The 21,169-nt window shown below is 48.4% G+C and overlaps 3 protein-coding genes across 3 annotated transcripts; 2 read left to right on the top strand and 1 right to left on the bottom strand.

Moving 5' to 3' along the window:
- Positions 1-1,519: 1,519 nt before the first annotated feature.
- On the top strand, positions 1,520-1,990 carry LOC135288293 (scale keratin-like). The gene has a single exon (XM_064401649.1). It carries the CDS (start codon positions 1,520-1,522, stop codon positions 1,988-1,990), a length of 471 nt encoding a protein of 156 aa, XP_064257719.1.
- A 3,307-nt stretch (positions 1,991-5,297) lies between these two features.
- LOC135288310 (scale keratin-like) lies at positions 5,298-7,098 on the top strand. The gene is made up of 2 exons (XM_064401669.1): positions 5,298-5,497; positions 6,425-7,098. Exon 2 carries the CDS (start codon positions 6,447-6,449, stop codon positions 6,813-6,815), a length of 369 nt encoding a protein of 122 aa, XP_064257739.1. The 5' UTR covers positions 5,298-5,497; positions 6,425-6,446; the 3' UTR covers positions 6,816-7,098.
- A 2,316-nt stretch (positions 7,099-9,414) lies between these two features.
- LOC135288409 (scale keratin-like) lies at positions 9,415-10,102 on the bottom strand. Its single transcript, XM_064401797.1, has one exon. The coding sequence runs from the start codon at positions 9,944-9,946 to the stop codon at positions 9,620-9,622; it is 327 nt and encodes a 108-aa protein (XP_064257867.1). The 5' UTR covers positions 9,947-10,102; the 3' UTR covers positions 9,415-9,619.
- Positions 10,103-21,169: the final 11,067 nt, after the last annotated feature.

The following is a 21,169-nucleotide window of genomic DNA, read 5'->3' as shown; positions in this document are numbered from 1 at the left end:
TTGGGGGACAGGGGCTTTTGGACAATAATCTTTTCAAGCTTCCAGGAGCAAGTCCATGCAAATCCTGTAGATGATCCATTAGATTAAAGGCATGGAGCTGGATTTAGGTTCCTCACAATTATGGAATGACTTCACATTCAAACACCTCAGTCAAGATATTTATGGTATCTTGGTAACCCTTGGTATCATCAGTTCAAGGCCAAATACTCAGGGCTCGTGACGCTTCAGGTCTTTTCCCAATGAAAAAATAATTTGAAATAAAAAATTCAGAATAAAACCTGGAAATTCATGAACTGTATTTTATTCAAAAACAATTCCAGGGATGGGTCAACCACAGACTCTGGTCCTGGGGAACAAGGGACAGGAGAACAGGGAATGGCCTTGGATGAGGGTCAGTAACAGCTTGGACTTGATGGTTTGGAGGGTTTTTCCAACCCAAATAATTCCAAGATTTTGTAACAAAAACCCTTTAAGGACCACAGGATGATTTCCATGCCTTCCTTTGGGTTCCGTATTGTTCTTACATTAAGCAGAGTAATAATGATAGAAATGACCACACAAAGTTGCTCTAAATAATTTTTTCTCCAGGTATTTTGTTTTTTAATGGAAAAAAGCTCTGCACATCAGATGACCCCATGCGAGCAGACGGGTTTTGCTATTAATGATGGAGAAGTTCTGGAAGAGCGTTGGGATAATTCCTGCTGTAACGCCAGGGCTGTGAATGGAATGATAACAAGAATGAGGATGACTTGTCTCCATTCCAGATGAAAGAGGGCTTTGTGATGAAACGCACCTCTCACATTTCACGAGACTTCGGACCAGCAAATAAACAAAGAGTCAGCAGAACTTTGAGGACCTACGTGTCACATTCATTTGGGGTTTGCCCCAATTATGCACATCTCCAAATTGCACCTTAGATGTTCCCCAGGATCTTGGGAATGGTATAAAAGCTCTCCCAACCTGGGGCTCTTCACTTCGCCTTCCTTGCCTCATTCACCTCCACGAGAAAGGTAAGCACCATTCTAAGGGATCTCTTCCCTTAGAATTTTCCCTTAGAAAATTCCAGTCTCTTTTCTGCTGGTCTTAGTCGAGGTTGGGATCATCCATAAGGATTCTGAGATTCTTAATATTTGGGTTATTTTGTGATGGTTTTATTTTTAGTTGGTGTTGGACATTCATAAGTTCAAAATGGCAAAACTATTCTTTCTTCTTAGTAGAAATTAGAGAAATTAGCAAAGCAGCTTCCAAAACCTTGCAGAAGGTTTGTTCAGCCAATAAGAGTTTGCTATGGGTTTTCTGTGGTGGGAATGAAGTACAAGAAATTAGGAATGAGACCCAAGGAGAGACAACAGCTCAGAGAGCGAGTGATTTACAAAAACACTGATGAGAAGGAAGGACAACCAAGACTTGACACATAACAATTATTTTCATCCACACATCCAACTGTCAAATCTTTTAACCATTGAATTTCTGCCTTTTTCTCACTCCTCAGTGTCCGCTGACCTCCAATCCCTACAAGATGTCCTGCTATGACCTGTACCCCTCCGCTGCCTGCGGTGCCCTCCGTCCCCAGCCCCTGGCTGACAGTGGGAACGAGCCGTGCGTCCGCCAGTGCCCTGACTCCACCACCGTGATCCAGCCTCCCGCCGTGGTGGTCACCTTCCCCGGCCCCATCCTCAGCTCCTTCCCCCAGGATTCCGTGGTGGGATCTGCTGGAGCACCCGTCCTTGCAGCCTCTGGGGCCTCCCTGGGCTATGGAGGCTACGGGTCCCTGGGCTATGGGGGCTACGGATCCCTGGGCTACGGGGGTCTCTATGGATATGGGGGTTATGGATCCCTGGGCTATGGGGGCCTGTGGGGCTATGGGGGTCTGGGCTCCTGTGGTGGGTACCGGGGCCTGTATGGCTCTGGCAGAGCCTTTGGCTCTGGCTATTGCAGCCCCTACTCCTGGTACGGCCGCTACGGCCGCGGCTTCTGGGGCTCCTGCTAAACCCTACAGAAAACCCTCTGGATGGTGTAGAACGGCAAAGCAAAATGCAGATGTTTCTTCCTTTTAAATTCTTTCCTGATACCTCCATGAGTTCAATTCCTTGTTATCTTCTTTATCACACCTGTGGCTGCATGCAGTGACAGACTGAAGTGTCTTTCAAGCTCTGCCTGCATTTACAATCCTGATGTTGCCATGTTGTTTGTGTTCTTTTCATTCTCATTAAAACTGTTGCATCACTGAAAATCCTTGTGTTGGGCTTTTGTGTCCTCACCCACCCTGAGTTTGCCAACCTCGCTGGGTAAAGCTCCCTGCTCTGCATGAGGCTGCAAAAACATTGAGCAAATCCTGCCCAGAGGGGAAAGTCTCCATGGAGAGCCTTCCATGGGGCTGTTTTACACATGAATTTACAATTCCAGTAAATTTACATTTACGGAATTACAACATGGCCATAGCATGGTGGCCAAAGATGAGCAGAAATTTCCTCCACATGTTGAGCAGAGACAACTTCTTTAAATCCACAACAAGGACCTCATGAGTGGTCATGGAATCACAGAATTGGGTTGGAAGAGCATTGAAGACTGTCAAGACCATGGGTTTAATTTATTTATATATTAAATAGAAATAGAATTTGTGTCCATATTTTATAAGTAGCCTAAAACCCAACAAAAGCACTGCACCATAAATGTCATTATCTTCTTATGTCATCAGCAAAGCACAAAGCCACCTCCTGACTCAGGCAGATCCTTATCTCACTAGGAGTTTTCCTTATCTGATTCAGCTGCTAAAAGATCTCAGGGTACACATTTTCCTGCAGCAAAAAGATTTGTTGAAAATCACCACATTTAGAGACCTTCTGACCAGAAAACTGAAGAGAAAACATGAATTAAAAAAGGCAAAAGATGCTGCAAAATTTAATGACTCCCAGCAGAACTCAGAGCTTCCCCAGTGGTATCCAAATGACAGGCAGAGAGGATGTTCTATGTCCTGTGAGGACCTGAAAACCAGTCAGAAAATCTGTCTACCTCCTGTCAGGACCTGAAAAATCAATCAAAAAATCTCTACCTCCTGCCAGGACCTGATAAACCTGTCAGAAAATCTGCCTACCTCCTGACAGGACCTGAAAAATCAGTCAGAAACCTGTGGTGGTGAAGAGAAGGGTGAGAAAAGCTCAGGTTACAAAAGGAGCCCTTAAGCAGGGTTTCAGCCAGGTTCTAACGGAGATCCCGCGGTGCTTCCTGAGGGAAGGGACAAAGGATCTGCGTGATGACACTGGATGGTGGCTGAGCCACCACCCTCGGGTCAGGGCAATCCTTGAGCTGGTCATCGGGAAATGTGACGGTCATCAATGTGATGCAAGCGTGGCCATCACCCAGCAGAACCTTCTCTGGGACAAGGGGAAAAGCTTGGAAATCTCATGGAAATAGGAAAATCTGTCCAGTGTCCAGTTCTGGGCCCCTCATGGCAAGTGGGACGTTGAGGGGCTGGAGAATGTCCAGGGAAGGGAATGGGGCTGGAGCAGCTAGAAAAGAGAATGGAGAATCCTGAGGGAACTGAGGAGGGCTCAACCTGGAGAAAAGGGGGATCCAGGAGGAATTTGGGATCTGATCCCAGAAAACAGGGAGAGGACAAGAGGGAACACCCTCAAGCTGTGCCAGGGTTAGAAATTTGGGAACATTCCTCCTGCAAAGGCCTTGGAAGGGGCTGTCTGGGGAGGGTTGGAGTGGCCATCCCTGGCAGTGTCCAAGGAATTCCTGAACGTTGGTCTGGATGACCAGGTGAGGGTGGTCCCAGCTGGACTCAGTGATCTTGGAGCTCTTTTCCAACTTCGATAACTCTGGGATTCTGTGAAACTGCAGCCAGTCTCGAGGAGGGGCTTTTGGTAGGTCCTCTGAGCTGCTGGAGAAGGCAAGGCTCCCATTAGCGCGTTTATCACGCCTGGTCACCTCACGGGTGACGAAAGGGTTTTGCTCAATGTTTCTGTTTATGAGTTGATTCAAATTCTGACGCTGCACGAAACGCAAATTACAACCCAAAGATTTCTTTCATCTCAGCACTTTAATTGGCTGAGGTTCACGCCTGGTAACATGAAATGCACTCAGAATGACAGCTCAGATTCTGCTGCTTCATTTATTCACCTCTCATTAGCTGGCATAATGATGCTGGCTCAGGTGTTAATCATCATTTTCATCTGCTTGAAGGTGCAAGATTTTTTCCTTTCTTATTTGCCCATGGTAGATAAAAAATTGATGAAAACCTTGGTGCCTTCCTTGTGAAATCAGCAATTTTTATGTCTTGTTGGAATTTGGATTTGGACAAAACCATTCAGAACTTTTCCGAGGAAATTGCAGATATTTTTTACACCATCCAGATCCGTGTTTTGTCTCACAGATGTTCAGGCTACAGAGAAAATGTGAGTTAAAACATCAGCACTGAAGAAGAAACTCACCCAAATAAAAGAAAACTTAAATTAGATAAGAAAATCCACTGAGGTGAGAAGCCATGAGCTGGTGAAGGGAACAGGAAGAGTTCACTTGGGCAATTTTTAAAAAATGTTTTATTTTTAATAATAATTTTAAGTCTAATTTTAATTATGTTTCAAAATGCTGGGCTGTTAGAATACAACCACATATTTATATTGCAATAATCACACCCCATTTCATGCATAAACAATTAAGGAGGGTTTGAGAAGTGCTTAAAAACACACCCAAAAATATTTGGACACCTTTTGGGAGAAGTTACTCCTGTAATCCCCTGGGGACATCCCAAAGTTTGGGGGAAAGAACCTCCCAACTTCAGTGTAACTTTGGTAGGAATGTGTTTATTTAATAACTCATCCACAGCAAATGAGGGGGTTTGAAGTGGGACCTAGTGATGTTCATCTGTGAAAAAAACCACTGATAACCCTCCAGAAAAAAAACCCAACAAACTTTGATTTAAGCCCTGTTTTAGGTACTAAAATATTGTGTTTTCTGCATTGAGGAAAATCGGGAATTTCCCAATCCCAGCGGGCAAACCCACAATTCCCACAACTACCTGGGGTTTGTGGCTGTGTGTGCAAAACCCATCAGGAGGCTCCTTGCACCTCTCCAAGCATTCCATTGCAAAATCTGGGAGCAGAAGTGACGAGAGCCGAAATCCGGAGCCCTTAAACCCAAACTTGTGCACGGCAGCAGGTTCTGACTCCGATTAAAATCATTAATGATGCTAATGAAGGAAGGGCTTAGCAAATGGGATTTAATTCCCGCTGGGAGGGATGGAGCTGCTCCATCAGGATCCGAGATGAAAGGGAGCCGGCAGCTGGAATGTGCCGACCTTGCGGGGCAGAGATTCAGGGTGGTTTTGCAAAGCCGGGAGAGTTTCGTCACTTTGGGGAGTGATTTGGGCTCGTCTGAGGTGGCGACTCCTCGGGTTCGGCGTGTTCAGCCCCGGGGCATCCCAGGGCTGGTATAAAAGCAGCAGCTCTGCGGAGCTTTTCCATCATTCTCCTGCTTTTCTCCTCTCCATCAGGTAAGTCCAATCATTCCTCTCCCAGCTCCATAATGCCTTTGCTTCTTGATTTTTCATTCCAGTTGTTGTTTGCAACTATTACATTAATTTTCAGGGCTTTATTTTTCCCTTGTTCTTCTTTTTATTCTTTAAATTTTCATTTTTGCAGTATCCTGACAAGTATTCTACTGCAAGGGTTTAAGAGCCAAATCCACATGACGCATTTTTAATTTAGGAATTTTTTTTCCTGTTATTCATATTTGGCCATTCCTGGACTGACAGCAGAATGAAAATTCAGGATGACACAAGCTTTAAAATGCTGAATTTCCCTGCATTTCAGTCCGTGGCTGAATCAGGGAAATTTGTCCGTGTCCTGAGCTATCCAGCTGAAGAAAGAGTTTATTTTAATTCCAGTCATTTTTATATATAAAAATACAAAAATATTACATTATTTAGTTATTTTCACCACAGCAAAAATGAAGGAAAGTACTCATGCTCTGACCCAGTGAATAAAATAATATTTTTACTGGGAAAAAACATTAAACCAAAGGCTTTTAGGCCCAGATATCCAGGTGGAAAAATGGTTTAGATCCATATTTTTATCTGATGAAGGAATTGTGCTCTTTCCATCCTATCCCATCTCCATCCCACCCCATCTCCATCCCACTCCCCTTCCATCTCCATCTTCATCTTCATCTCCATCTCCATCTCCATCTCCATCTCCATCTCCATCTCCATCTCCATCTCCATCTCCATCCCATCCCATCCCATCCCATCCCAGCCCAACTCCATCCCATCCCATCCCACCTCTCCCAACCCCAAACCTGCTCCTATCTCACCCCAGTTTTTCCCCTGGGGAAATCTTCCCCCATTTTCCAGCTCCCCCAAACCTCCACCTGCCCCTTCCGTAGATCCTTGGTATTCAGCAGCTCCTTCTCTCCATTCCAGGAACCTCCACCCCTGCTGGGAAATGTCCTGCTACGACCTCTGCCCCACCACCAGTGGCATCTCCTGCCCTCAGCCCGTGGCCAACAGCTGCAACGAGCCGTGTGTCCGGCAGTGTCCGGACTCCACCGCCCTCATCCAGCCGCCCCCGGTGGTGGTCACCTTCCCCGGCCCCATCCTCAGCTCCTTCCCACAGCAGGCCGTGGTGGGATCTGCTGGAGCCCCAGCCTTTGGTGGCTCCCTGGGTTTTGGGAGTCTCTACGGCTCCGGGGCTTTCCCGGGATACGGCGCCCGCTCTGGATACGGGATCTCAGCTCTGGCCAATGGCTCCTGCGGCCCCTCAGCGTCGCGCCGCTTCAGCCGCCTCTTCCGCGGCTCCTGCGGGCCCTGCTGAGAGCACCAGACCCTCCAGGAAATCCTGGGAATGCCCAAATCCATGGCCACGAGCATGAGGGGTTGGTGTTTTCACAGCCCCCTTGGCATTCCTGATCTTTCTCCTATTTCTTGTTCGGCATCTCCTCGTTGTTTGCTCTCGCTGCCTGTTCCGGCATTCCCTATTTATTGGACTGATATGGGACAGCCCATTCCCTATGGATTTCACCCACAATGACCAATATCCTCAGACAACAGCCAGGAGAAGCCAGCTGAGGACATCTCGGAGCAGGACTTTGGTTGGACTTTTCCCGAAATTGTCTGGGAATAGACTTTCCCCAGAATTGTCCAGGAATGGATTTTCCGCATTCTGTGATCTCTGTCTTTGCAAAGGGGCATTTCTTGCTCATTAAAAATTCATTGCATCACACAGAAGTCTCCTGGTTTCCATTTTCCCCCATTTTCCCCCTTTTCCCCCCTTTTCCCCCCTTTTTTCCCTTTGCCTCCTGGTCTGCCCACAGGCAGGTCCGAGCTGCTCCCTGAGGAAGAGAACAGCCTGAGTTTACTTGGTTTTCCAAATGTTTCTGCAGTAAAACTCACCAGGAGCAGCTTTCCATCCTTTGAAGGTTAAAAAAAAATAATTAAAATAACAGAATTGCAGCGTCATTCAGGTTGGAAAAGGTCATGGGCAAAACTGACAGGACATGAGGAATTTATCAGGTAGAATGATTCTGGGTTTTTTTTTTATTTAACAAGGAATTATGGAATCAGGGAATGGTTTGGATTGGGAAGGAACTCCAAAAGTCATCCAGTCCAACCCTTCTGGTTTTCTCTCACTAGATCAGGTTGCTCAAAGCCCCCTGAACACTGCAAAAATCAAAGATTCCAGACACTCTTATTAAATTATTTGAGTTTCCAATTAAAAAAAAAAAAGGAGGGAATGAGCTAAAAATGAAGATTTTCTTCAGTGTGCCTGAGGGAGAATCTCATTTAAAACACCTGAAAAAATGGAAGTGCAGCTCCTCCAACTGCAAAATGATAAAAATGGCAAATCCTCCCTTTGCCAATCCCACAGGAATCTGGCACTGGCAGGATGCTGAAATCCAGCAGGGCACATCCCTGGGTCTTTGTGCCTGCAGGGAAATTGCCAGCCTGGAGCACCTAAAAACACATTAAATAAAGACTTTGCCAGCCTGGAGCACCTAAAAATCCATTAAATAAACATTTAAACCATTACATAAAGTCTGGAAATCAAACACGAGAAGTTTAATTGGCATCGGGATCTGCCCCGAGCTGGGATTCCGCGTTTGCAACGCCTCTAATGAGTCAGCTGCTGATTGCATCTCAATTAACAGCCCTTCCCTTGTCCTAGGACTGAGCACGGGGTAAGACAAGGGTGTAGTGACCTCTGGGGTTCAGAGCAGAGTTTTTCTCATCCTCGGAGTTTTCTCCCCGCTCCCAAGAATTCTTTGTTTGGGTGGCAGGTGGTTCAGGGGCCTCAGTTGCTGCCATCGGAATTTTTCTGAACTTCTTCAAATTGTGCCCGAGAACTTCAGGAAATGTCACAGACACATCCCAGTGTTGCAGTGGCCAGAAAATGATGATTTTTGTATCAAATTGGCTCCATAATCAGGGGTCACAGGACCAGAGGCTGTTTCAAAATAGAGATGGAAAAAGGAGGAGAAAACCCCCTAAACCTTGAGACATTTTTGTATCTTTTGCCTGTGTTTCTTTTCCTTCCAAGCCCAGAGAGAATTAAGTAATTAAAAGTTAAAGAATTGATCTTTGGGGTATCATAGAACCAGAAAATGGTTTGGGTTGGAAGGGACCTTGAAGATCTTTGATTTATGGGCAGGGACTCCTTCCCCCATCCCAGGCTGCTCCAACTTGTTATTGGACAATTCCAGGGATGAGGCAGCCAGAAATTCCCTGGAAAAGAGAATTTCCCCACCCTCCCAGGGGAGAGTGGGTTGCTCTGCAGGGTACACTTTAACAAATCTTTAATTTATTTTCATTTATTTATGGGAAAGTTCACAGAATTCCACCAAAAATTTGCCTTTCAGGTAAAAATTCCTGTGGGGATTTCCAGGGGAAGTTTTCCAAGGAAAGTTTCCCCCCCCCAGGCTGTTTTTAAACAATGAAAAAACTGTAAAATTACTGTAAAATTGGGGATGTAATTAAATCGGAGCCTGGGGCATGCATTGAGACACAAATAATCCGAGTCACTCGTGTTTGGCTTTCTTTGGGAACACGGAACAGCCACGCCTGCCCTGAGGAAAGATCCGAATGGGATTGGGAGAGTTCCAAAACCTCTTTATCCCTCTTGGAATGACTTTGTATCACCGCCGGAAGGTGTGGAAAGGCACCAGAAGCTGCCACGCTCACCCAGACTGGCAGAAACCCCCCAAAATTATGGATAAAAACCACAGAAAAACTCTGGATTTTGATGCACAATGGTTTAATGAGAAAGGAGGAAGCGAAATATCACGGTGGGAATGGAAAACCCTGGGGGAAATGAAGGAAAAAATTGCTCCAGGGCTGGGCATTCCACAGGGGTGACTCCTGGGTTTTTGGGCGTGGGAAGGTGACACGACCTCATCCCACGTTCAGCCAGCCAGGGATCATGGATGGGACCATTCTGAGGTCGTTTTTTGCAGGAGCCGCAGGGGAAAAAAAGGAAAAGAAAAGGGAATTTACATAAAAGCGTGGGGCTGAGGGTGCTCCGGGAGGTGCCGGGATTTGGGGATGAAGATGCTCTGGGAACTGCGGGGATTTGTGGAGGCTCCGTGGCGGCTCTTGGCTCCTTCCTGCTCATTCCTGGGATGTTTAACAGGGTCTGCAGCTCCCAGAGGATCCGTAGGAAGAGTAGGACCTCCCGTAACTGTAGGAGCCGTAGGAACCCCCAGATCCCAGGAAGTTGCCGGATCCCAGGAAGTTTGAGGGTGCTGAGGACCCCACGATGCTCTCCTGGGGACAGGAGCTGAGGATGGGCCCCGGGAAGGTGATGACCACGGGCGGAGGGTGGATGACAGCCCGGGAGTCCCCGCAGGAGGTGACACAGGGCTGGTTCCAGGTGTCGGCGCAGGGCTGGGGGCAGGAGATCCCACAGGGGGCCAGGCAGCGGGAGCTGGAGCTCTGTCTGTAGAAAGACATCTTCTGGGATTGGGGGTGGGTCTGGAACCACAAAGCTGAGGCAGCAGGAAGGTCAGAGACCGATTTAGTGGAGGTTGGGCTGGGAAGAGAAAGAACGAACAGCAAAAAGGTCACAAAGAGGCTCAAAATGTGGGGTTTTCCATGTTCTCATGTCCTTGTCTCCTATGCCTCCCAACTCTTAACTATGGAGACAATTTCACACAAAAATACCCACCAAAATTAACAGTAGATCCCAAATTAACAGTAACTCCCAAAATTAACACTAAATACCAAAATAAGAGTAAATAGCAAAATTACCAGTAAACCCCAAAATTACCAGTAAACCCCAATCCCTGCCCTGGCCCTGCTGGCCTCACAATTCTGGATCCAAGCAAAGCTCAGTTCAGATCTCAACAGTTCCAGGAACAATTCCAGGTTCGGACTTACCCCTGTGGAGCTCGGAGCGAGTCGGGAGGGTTTGCTGGAGCAACCCAGAGACAAGAGGGTTTTTATACCTTTTCTTGGGCAATCAGATGGAGCTGAAACATCCACGGCTGATGAATGATCCAAGAAAAATTCCCTCCACCTCTCACTGGCCCAGATAAAGTGATTATTTTGCTCAGCAATTATTACTGTTGTTGTTACATCCATGGCATTACTCAGGCACCGTAATGATTTATTTTTTTTAATTTTCATTGTTGCTTTTTCCTACTTCTGGTATTGCTTCACGATTGCTCAGAGCTTGATCCATCAGCACGAGGTGCTGACATAGCAGAGATTCCACCCTGCTTTTTCCGAGGAAAAGGGAATTGTGCAATTTCTCCCATTATTGACCCACAGTGACTCTGGCTTGAGACATGTTCATCCACAGGCGCCTTCCTACGGAATTCGGGAATGGGAAGAGCTCCTTCCCAACCTCCTGGTCAAGGAACACTCCCAGCTTCATGAAATGTCCAGGGGGAGTAACCAGGGAGTTTTCCAGGAGAAATCCATGTCCACTTTTTAGGGAATCTGTGGGATCAGCACTGCTGAGGGAGGAGGATTCATGGATTGGGGTGAGCCAGGTCAGGGAGGGGATCTGTGCATCACCCCTGGAAAACCTGGGAATGTCCAGGTGCAGCTCCAGCTGAGGCAGAGGTCTGGCTGCAACTTCAGCAGATTTGTTCCTCAGATTCCTCCCTCTCCAGTCATTCATGGATTACATTTCCTGTTGTGTCTCCATTTTCCATACCCAGCATTTTTTCCAAATTTCCTCCAGAAATGAGTTTTCTCCCTCCAGAATTGCTCCCTTTTATGGAGTTATAAACTGAACAGTGGAGGTTTGAGTAGCCCTGAGAATTCTGTCCCAAAATGTCCATTTTATTCCATTTTTTCCATTGGTAACTGTTAGGGTAGAAAGCCTGAGGGAGCTTTTCCTGGGGTTTCCCTGAGTTTTCCCAGCCCTTGGAATTTACAGCTAAGAGGATTCACCCAAACCAAAACCAGGACTAGGAAAAACCAGGGAAGGAGAAATTGTAGGGCCACAACCCCCAGGAACTGCTCCTGCTCCAACCACAACTGGAAATCCCTGTCCCAACCTCCCCATCCTCCTAAAAGGGCAAAAGGAGAAACCCAGTGGGATCAACCCAAATGAACCCTAAAATTCTTCCTTTTGGCTCCCGGTCTTTGATTGTCCCCCTCTGCTCTGCAGTGCTGAGATCCCACCAGGAATTCTGTGCCCAGTTCTGGTGTCTCCAAGCCATGAAGTTGCTCATGGGACTGGAGCCCCTCCCTGATGGATCCAGGCTGGGAATGTTGAGCCTGTGGAGACCCCAGAGCCCCTCCAGGATCTGCAGGGGCTCCAGAGAAGCTGGAGAGGGATTTTTCCTCAGGAACTGCAGGGACAGGACACAGGGAATGGTGAGATTTTGGGGAGGAATTGTTCCCTGTGAGGGTCTGGCCCAGGGAATTCCATGGATTTCCCACCCCTGGAAGTGTCCAAGGCCTGGCTGGTCCATGGAAACTGTCCCTGCCTGTGGACAATTCCACAAAAAAAAAAATAATTATTAATTCCTCAGCGTTTTTACCAACTTGGCAAAATCAGCAAAATGCTGCAGGAAGCGAAACTGCTTCCAAAATACTCAAGGAAGAAACTGGAGGGTGTTGGGAGAAACTGATAATTGTTTTGAGGCGGATAAAACAGTCGGAGTCCGGGCAGGGATCGCCTCCCCAGGGTTGGGAAATGTCGGGGATGGCTCAACCCCCGCGGGCAATCCCGGGATGGGATAAAAGGCTCCCGGCTCCCAATTCCTCCCATCCCAGCTCCGGATTCCTGAGATTTCAGCTCCTCGGGCTTCTCCTCTTCGGGATCTGAGTGAGTCTGGGGGACGCTTTGGGGTGGCTGGGGTGGAAGTCGCTCCTTGGGGAGACTGGGAGAGCCCCGAGGAGCCGCCTGGGAGGAAAAGAGGGAAAGGGAGAGGGAAAAGGGAAAAAGAAAGAAAAATATTAGCTTTTGGAGAAGAACTGTTTGGGAAGGAGGGAGGGAAGGAGGAGAGGGGCAGGAAGAAGGGAAAGAGCGAATTTTTCCAGAGCAGGTGCTTGGGAGAGAGGGAGGATAGAAGGGCAGGGATAAGGGAAAAAGAGGAAAAATCTGAGCTTTGGAGAGGAGATGCCTGGAAGGGATGAAAGGAGGCAGGGAGAGAGAGAGAGAGGGAGAGGGGCAGGGAGAAGGGGACAAAGAGAGAAAAATCGGAGTTTTTCCAGAGCAGGTGCTTGGGAGGGAGGGATGGAGGGGGGAGGAGAGAGGGACAGGAGACGAGAAAAAGAGAAAAATCTTCTGAGATTTCAGAGAGTTTTTGGAAGGAGGGATGGAAGGAGAGAAGGAGGGAGGAGAGGGACAGGGAGAGGGTAAAGAGAGAATACGAGCAGGGGCTCTGCTGCGCTGATTTCCAACCCTGTCTCCTCCCCTCCCTCCCGTTCCCGCAGCAGTTCCAGCTCTCTCCTCCCAGGATGTCCTTCTCCAGCCAGCTCAGCTCCCGCTGCTCCGCGCCCTGCGCCGTGTCCTGCCCCCAGCCCTGCGCCGACACCTGGAACCAGCCCTGTGTCACCTCCTGCGGGGACTCCCGGGCTGTCATCCACCCCCCGCCCGTGGTCATCACCTTCCCGGGGCCCATCCTCAGCTCCTGTCCCCAGGAGAGCATCGTGGGGTCCGCATTCCCGGCGGGAATGGAGCGCCCCGCGGGCCTGCAGGGCTCTCTGGTCTATGGAGGTGTCTTGTCCTCCAGGAACGCCTGGAGCCAGCGCTCCGGGGGCTGCGGGCCCTGCTGAACCGGGGAAGGGGTGGGGAAACCCGGGGGAGCGGCAGCAGGAGCTGGGGCAGGAGCTGAGCAGGGAGACGTGGATCTGTGGGGCCGGGAGATGGTCAGAATCCATGGAAATATGTTCAGGGTTCATGGGAGCTGCTCAGGATCCATGGGAAATGCTCAGAACCCCTGGGAAATGTTCAGAACCCGTGGGAAATGTTCAGGATCCATGGGAATTGTTCAGAACATGTGGGAACTGCTCAGAATCCATGGGAAATGCTCAGCATCCATTCAAACTCCTCAGCACCCCTGGGATCTCCTTAGCATTTCTGGGAGCTCCTCTTCCTCCCCCTCTTTTGTTTTTAATGTCATTTTTCTTTGAATTTGCCTCTTCGCTCCTCAACTGAATTGTTTGCCCGCTTTTATCCCAATAAACTTCTGTGTTTGCATTCAAATATCTAGGATTTCTTCTCTTTTTTATAAAACCTCTGCATACCCATGGGACCAAAGTATCCCATTATCTCGGAGATCTTGGGAGGAGGGTTTGAGTCTTCCAGGGAATGTTTTTATGGATTCACCTGTCAGAAAATTCCCATTTCACCTTCCCAGGGAACAAGGTGGGGCAGAGCTGCACAGTCCTTGGAAAAAAATTCCATGAAAAATTACCATTGTATCCATTGTAGAACTGCTCCAAGATCTCATCCCACCCGAACAGAAAACTCCAAATCGTGATGCAGAAAGGATTTTATTGTGGCTGAGAAATGGGATTCATCCCGTGACAGCAGCGCCGCCCGGAATTCCAGGGGAATTCAGAGGGAATTACAGAGGAATTCGGGCAAATTCACAGCAAGGCAGAATGGATGGGAATTGCGAGCGGGGATCCGATCCAGAGGGAATTGCGGGGCTGGAATCACTCCTGGGATGGTTTCTGGGATCATTCCTGGGATGAAGAAGCAGCCCCGGATCCTCTCGGAGCCCTCCCCTCGCTCACAATTTGCCGATTTACTCTTTTTTTCTGCTGGTTTTGGTCATCCAGGGGTCCTTTGCCGGGCTTGGGAGGGCGGGGGTAGGAGGGGAAGGGATTTCGGGGGTAGGAGGGGTAGGAATTTTGGGAATAGCAGGGGTAGGAATTTCGGGAAAAGCAGGAGGAGGAGGAGTAATTCCAGCCACCAGAAGAGGCTCCGGGCTCCCAGGAGCTCTGGACACCTCCGGACCCGAAGGAATTTCCCATTCCCGCTGGGAATGGGGACCCCACGATGCTCTCCTGGGGACAGGAGCTGAGGGTGGGCCCCGGGAAGGTGATGACCACGGGCGGGGGGTGGATGACAGCCCGGGAGTCCCCGCAGGAGGTGACACAGGGCTGGCTCCAGGCGCTGGCCACGGGCTCTGAGCAGGACACGGGGCAGAGCTGCTGGGAGGACATCGCGGGGCTGGAGGTGACACAGAGGGGACAGCGTGAGGGGACAGAGCAAAGGAGAACCCTCACTTATTCGTTATTCATTACTCATTATTATTTGTTTGTTATTTGTTATTATTTAATAATTATTCATTATTACCTTTATTTATCTATTTATTTATTCGAATATTCGCATTTCCAATTTTAATATTTTCAGTGTTCATAGTTCCAGTGTTCATATTTCCAATATTCATTCATTCATTCATTCATTCATTCATTCATTCATTCATTCATCTTTTCAATATTTGTCTTTTCCATATTCGTATTTCCAATACTAATCTCTTCAATGCTCATTTTTCTAATATTCATATTTCTTATACTCATTTATTAATCTCAGAATTAACGCGTTTTACCCCATTTATTTCCGACTGTTCTGTTCCCAAATCTTGAGCCATTTCCCACCGCTCCTTGTGAATTTTTTAGAAGCAAATCGAACAATTTCCGAGCTCAAACCCTGCCCGACCCCCCAGACCTGACTTACGCGGTGGCACAGCAGGAGATGGGATGAGAATGGCAGAAAAATGATTTAAAATCTCTCTGCAGGAGCTTTTATAGAGCTCCTCACTTCGCCCCGGGGGAAGGGAACCACTCCTGTCCTCTTTGTCCCCATTGTCCCTCAAATGCCTTTTTCTTTTTTGCTTTTGTCTCTCAATCAAGGTAATCGTGGCCATTGTTTCTCCCCAAACTCCACCTGACGCTCCTTTAAATCCCGGAGATTTCGGGATGTCAGACAGGGAGGGCGATTCCCACCCTCGGCACAACTCCCGAGCTGAAGATTTATTTTGCTGCGAGTTTTCAAATCGATATTTCCCCCCCAAAATTGTACCAAAATCCCTCAATTCAATATCCCCGCTCGGATCGCCCTCCCCATCCCTGTTTTTGTTTCTCCAAACAAAGAATTCCTGGCTCAGAGCCGGCGCAGGAGATGAAAGGAGCGAGGCCTTGGGCTCCTCCCTGGATCTCCTTCCCCTCTGAATCAACAGCCGGGGCTGGGATTTCACCTCAGACTTTTTAATAATCCCCGTGAGGAAATCGGCACCAAAAATTGCCCAATTCCCGCGGGGTGTCGGGAAAACGAGGGGTTGGGTATGAAAAACAAGGGTTTGACATCGCCCGAGATCAGAGAGCACCGAGATGGTGAGGGGAGGAATAAAATGAAAATGAAAATTAAATTGTTTTGGCAGCAGCTCCAGCCAGTGCCATCACAAGGAAAACGTGATTTCCAGGGAAGGAGGCATGCAGAAACCCAGGGATCATTCCCAGCCCCTGAGGAGGAGGAGGAAGGTTTTGGGGTGAGGATGAAGAAAGGCAAACAATGATTCAGGAATTTGGAGATGTTTTTGACAGAGATCTTTGCTTCTCCCATGGTCACTCCTGACTCAGGACCCTGCACCCGCTCCAGTCTTCCCCCAGGAGCTGCTGAGCCTGCAGAAAATCCTGCTTTATTAAGCATTAATTAGCAATAATCATCATTTCCCTTGCTCTTTCCAGGCCCATACCTCCCACGCAAGACGGGGAATCACGGGAGGTTCCACTGATGGTTTTTATTTTTAATTTTTTTTTTTTTTCTGGCGGAGATGATTAAGAGAAACCCAGTGGATTTATAAAAACATCCCGCGGCAATGCGGGGAACCTCTGGGAGGAGATCTCGGGCACAGCCTGGACTTGTCAGTGCGATTAATGTAATTAAAATTTCATTATCCCCTGGAAATTTATCTTTTTCTGACACTGAAGGGCCCAAATTCCCAATTTCCAAAATTAATCCAGAATTTGTGGCTGGGAGGAAACCGCCATCGGTGATTCCTGGAAATCTGGGAGAGAAATGAGGAATCCCAGGAGGCAAAGAGAGGTGGAATAACCCCAGGGCAGGGCGGTGCAGAAAATGGTTTTTAATGGGCAGGAGAAGCAGAACCAGCATTCACAACAGCACAAAATTAACACAAACACCTTTAATATCCCTAATTCCCACCAGAATTTCCCTTTCCTCACAATTCAGCCCCTCATCCTTGGAACCGAACCCCCGGGAAGTTTTCACCAGGGGCCACTTTTTTTTTTTTTTTTTTTTTTTTTTTTTTTAATTGATAATTCCAGTCTTAGGGCACGTAAAGCAAATAAGAGTTGATTAACATTAAATTAACATTCCAGGTCCAGGCGTAATCCAGCCTGGGAGTGTTTGGGAAACGTTCTGGCTCCCTTTGTTGTGCGGAAGCCCTGGGATATTTTGGGGCGGGGGTAATTGCGGGAATGACCCGGAATTCCAGCTCCAACGTGGCCATTACGGAAGAATGAACAGAACATGGTCTTTAGGATAAAAACAGCGGCTGGAATGGCTCGGAATGGGATGAGCAGGGCACGCCTGGCATCCCAAACGGCCTGGAGGGATCCACTGCTGGCACCGGCTCCTGGAATTTGGAGCTCCGGGTCCCTCCCTGTCACCGCGGAGAGGTGGAGAAGAGTCCTTGGAAAAGCAGTTCAGGAAAGTCTGGATGCAGAAATGTGGAAAGCAGCTTGGGCTTTGCTCAGTTCCCTTTGTTTAGAGGGAAGAAAATCCCAAACAGAGCTGGGTATGAACAAGACACTAAGAATTCCTGTTTTGCTTCAATCTGAAGGTTTTATCCTGGAAAATGCACAGCCAGGGTTTTTTAGGGTAAAATCTCTTATCCCAGAAATTTAACCCTAAATTTTACCTTTAGTCAAGTTTGGAGCAGTCCAGGAAGAGCCTGGAGGCTGCCTGTCCCTCTATCCAAGGCTGAGTGTCCCCAAGAGAGCCCAAGGAGCAGAGGAAAAAGGGAATTCGGAACAGGTTTGATGCAGTAGCATTTTAATGGGAATGCAAAGTGGAGTTGAACATTTGCAGAGAGAATAATGCAGACAAAGAGGAGCCGACTCCAAGAAAAGCCCAAAATTACCCAAAATCACCCAAAATCCAGCTCACCCACTCCAGCCTGACACCCCCTCCCCTCACACTTGCTGAGACCTTCCAATCCCTACCATTCCCCAAATCCCTCAGTTGCGATCCACGCTTGGTGTCAAACTGGGCAGAGAAAGTCCAAAGCACAGACAGAAGAAGCAAAACCCCAAGAAGAAAGAAAAGCCTGAACTAAACTAAAGCTCTATCCTAGACTTAAAACGCAGGGTCCTGGTTTCCAGCGGTGCTTCCCTCTCCGGCAGCCTTCGGGTCACATTCCGTATTCCTTCACTTTTTCCCTCATTCCTTTCCGTGGTTCTTTCCCTCAAAAACCGCTCAGATCTTCTTGCAGAGGCCCCTCTGGCACGGGTGCTTCCAGCGGGTGGAGAAGGTGTAGGAGCGCTCGGGGACGCACTTGGTGGCACAGGGCGTGGCGCAGGGCGTGGCGCAGGGCGTGGTGCAGGTGGGGACGCACTTGGTCACGCACTTGGTGGCACAGGGGGTGGTGCAGGGCGCGGCGCAGGGCGCGGGGCACGGCGGGGCGCACTTGGTGGCGCACTTGGTGGCACAAGGTGGGGGACAGGGTGGAGGACAGGGCGGGGGACAGGGCGGAGGACAGGGCGGGGCACAGGGTGGGGGACAAGGCGGGGGACAGGGCGGGGGACAGGGTGGGGGACAGGGCGGGGCACATTTGGTGGCGCACGGAGCAGCGCACGGGGTGACACAGGGCGGGGCGCACTGGGTGACACACGGGGGGTCACACTTGGCCACGAACTGCGGCACGCAGCAGGACTCCAGGCACTCCAGGCCCTTCTGGCCCGTCCCGATGGGCACGCCCGCCTCCAGCGCCCCGGCCAGCTCAGCAGACTCAGTGGAGCCCACCACGGTCTCCTGCGGGTAGGTGGTGAGGATGGGCCCTGGGAAGGTGACAACCACGGGTGGCGGGAAGATGATGACCCGCGAGTCGGGACAGGCCACCACACAGGGCTCATTGCAGGCGGTGGCGCGTGGGTCAGGGCACGGCTCGGCGCACACGGTTTTTTCGCAGGACATCTTGCGGCTGGGCTGGACCTGAAAGGAGGAGATAAATGTCAATCCCAAGGAGCTGGAGGGATGGGATCAACCCCTGGACAGGCACAAGGTGGTGGGTTGATAACTGCTCTGCTCTGCTTGGCTTGGCTCTTCTTGGTGACCTTCCAGAGCCCTGGGATCCCAAGCACCTCCCTGGGGACACCAAAACACCTCTTTTGGGGACACCAGAACACCTCTTTTGGGAACACCAAGCCACCTCTTGGAGCACATCAAAACACCTCTTTTGGGACACCAAAACACCTCTTTTGGGACACCAAATGACCCCTTTGGCGCTGTTGTTTAATTAATATCTGGTTTCTCCTCTGCAATTTGGGCTCCAGAGGTGGAGCTCAGTAAAATGAGGGTAACACATAAACCACTGTAGGAATGGACAACATGAGAGGTTTTACTGGACCCAATTTGGACAAAGTCTGGGCTAAGAAGATAAAAATCCAAGGAATATCATCCCTATGATGGAACTGATCCATAAGGATACCAACAATTATGGATTTAGTGCAGTCAGTTCATAACAGGTCCCTTTGCCACAGATATTGAGCACAAAACTCACTTGGAAAATTCAATAAAAACCTTTTGCAAGATCACTATGAAAAACTGAAGCACAACAATAGCCTGAGAGCAGCTGTCCCAAATTTAAATTTCAGAGGGATTAAAACTGTTCCCAAACCAGGGCTGAATTTTTCTTTCTGTTTTTGAAATAAATTTAAGGGTGGGGATTTGGAAAACAGTACAAAAGTCCATTTCAAGTTGTCCTTTCAACCTTACCCAGATTCCACCTCAAAGCATTGAGTGAAGGAGCCGCTTAATCTGTTGTTGCAGATTAAATTGAATATTTTGGGCTCAGCCCAGGTGATTACTTCTTTTTTAAGCTGCATATTGGAGAAGCCTGGGTGGAGTTCAGTTTGACTCAAGCCATTTTTGTTTTCTTTCCTTGTTCTAAACACGATGCCCAAATGTGAATAATTCACCCAAATTTAAACCTTAATCCAGGTGCTCTCCTGAGCTTCCTACCCTTTAAATCTGCTACAACTCTGAATTCCCTGTCCTTGACTTGACCCTGATCAGAGAGGAAAGGAATAACTTAAAACCAGACCTAAACACAGAGCACAACACATCCCAAGCAGATTCAAATATTCTCACTTTGCATAAAACCAAATCTTTGCATAAAAAGAACAAAACCACCTAAAGCATCTTCCTAAGTTGACTTTTTTCGGATCATTCCCATATCTCCTGGATAGGAAAACCAGGAATTTTGTACGGCCACATCCACAGCAATCTTGCGTCCTCATCCACAGGCGACTGCAGCTCTGCTCATCTCAATATTGCTAAAACTCGTGTTTAAATTTCCACACCACCTCTGCCCAAAATCAGATAAAAATTGGAAGCCACAAGGTCAGAACCGCCCCACCAGGTGGAAGCTGCTGGCTGAGGTATTTTAAGGTTACCTAAAGGTTGTATCCATTTAATTTCCATAAAGAAAAGCAATTAAATGGTTTTAATATTATCTAGATTGCAAATAGATTTTTAAACTTTGATCCCACAGTGCTTCTGGATGAATAATCAAAATTATTTTGAATATTCCATGAAAATAAATGGAATTGTTTTCCAGAACTGCAGAACACGAATCCAAAATTCTGCACTGCGTTAAACGTAAACATTTTTAAAATTAGACTCATTTTATTATTTTAGGAAGAAGTTATATCAGAATCCAACTTACTCAGTTCACCGAGGAGAAGCCAACAGGACCCGCTGGAAGCTCCCTGAGTCAGGAATGGTTTTTATATCCCCGGCTGGACCACCAGGCTGATGCAAGAAAATAACGTCATATTTGAGCATTAGGCCCCATTACTCCCCAAACCAAATTTGAGGGGTAATTACAGTAATTGCTTTGCTTTGCTCACTGTTTGTGTTGATTACCCTTTTCGCACCAGCACGTGACTGCCGTTGTTTGGTCCCGGATTCTTCTAATTTCAGAGTTTTGAGGCTCAAATTCATTCGTGCAGCTCTGTCAAGGTGAAAACCTAGGCTGAGCTCAGCTTTGCAGGAGCTCCTGAGCTTTGCAAGGCTCGTCCTTGCAGCTCCTTAATCCCAGGATTTGTTTTCCTGGCCTCCAAGAATGCAGCAGAGTCTAACCCAGCATTAGCCGTGAGTGTTCCCGGCTGCTTCCAAACTTGTTGGGACATGTTTATGGGAATGGCCAGACTGGAGTGGCCGAGTCGGCTCCCAGAGCCACTCCCGGCTGAGCCCGTGGGGCTCTGGCTCCTCATTTGTGTCCGAGTCCAGGATCCGACTCATCCCAAGTTCCAAACCTCAAGGAGTTCCACCTCAGTGTGAGGGAGAACTTCCTTCCATAGAGCTGCTGCCCAGGGAGAGCAGAATTCGGATTGTCCCTGTCTGGAGTCATCCCAAATCCACGTGGATGTGTCCCTGTGTCACCTGCCCTGGGAGAGCACTTCCAAGCCCAACAATCCTGGGATTCTGGGATATGAAACAGCACCAGGAGTTGATGT

The sequence above is a fragment of the Passer domesticus genome, chromosome 32, assembly GCF_036417665.1.
Source record: "Passer domesticus isolate bPasDom1 chromosome 32, bPasDom1.hap1, whole genome shotgun sequence".
Classification (NCBI taxonomy): Eukaryota; Metazoa; Chordata; class Aves; order Passeriformes; family Passeridae; genus Passer; species Passer domesticus.
The sequence above is the reverse complement of the archived record's forward strand: the minus strand, read 5'-3'. Positions and strand labels throughout refer to the sequence as shown.

Bases quoted from the DNA above. Each gene is read 5' to 3' on its own strand.
- LOC135288409 (XM_064401797.1), bottom strand. From the start codon at position 9,946: ATGTCTTTCTACAGACAGAGCTCCAGCTCCCGCTGCCTGGCCCCCTGT.
- LOC135288293 (XM_064401649.1), top strand. From the start codon at position 1,520: ATGTCCTGCTATGACCTGTACCCCTCCGCTGCCTGCGGTGCCCTCCGT.
- LOC135288310 (XM_064401669.1), top strand. From the start codon at position 6,447: ATGTCCTGCTACGACCTCTGCCCCACCACCAGTGGCATCTCCTGCCCT.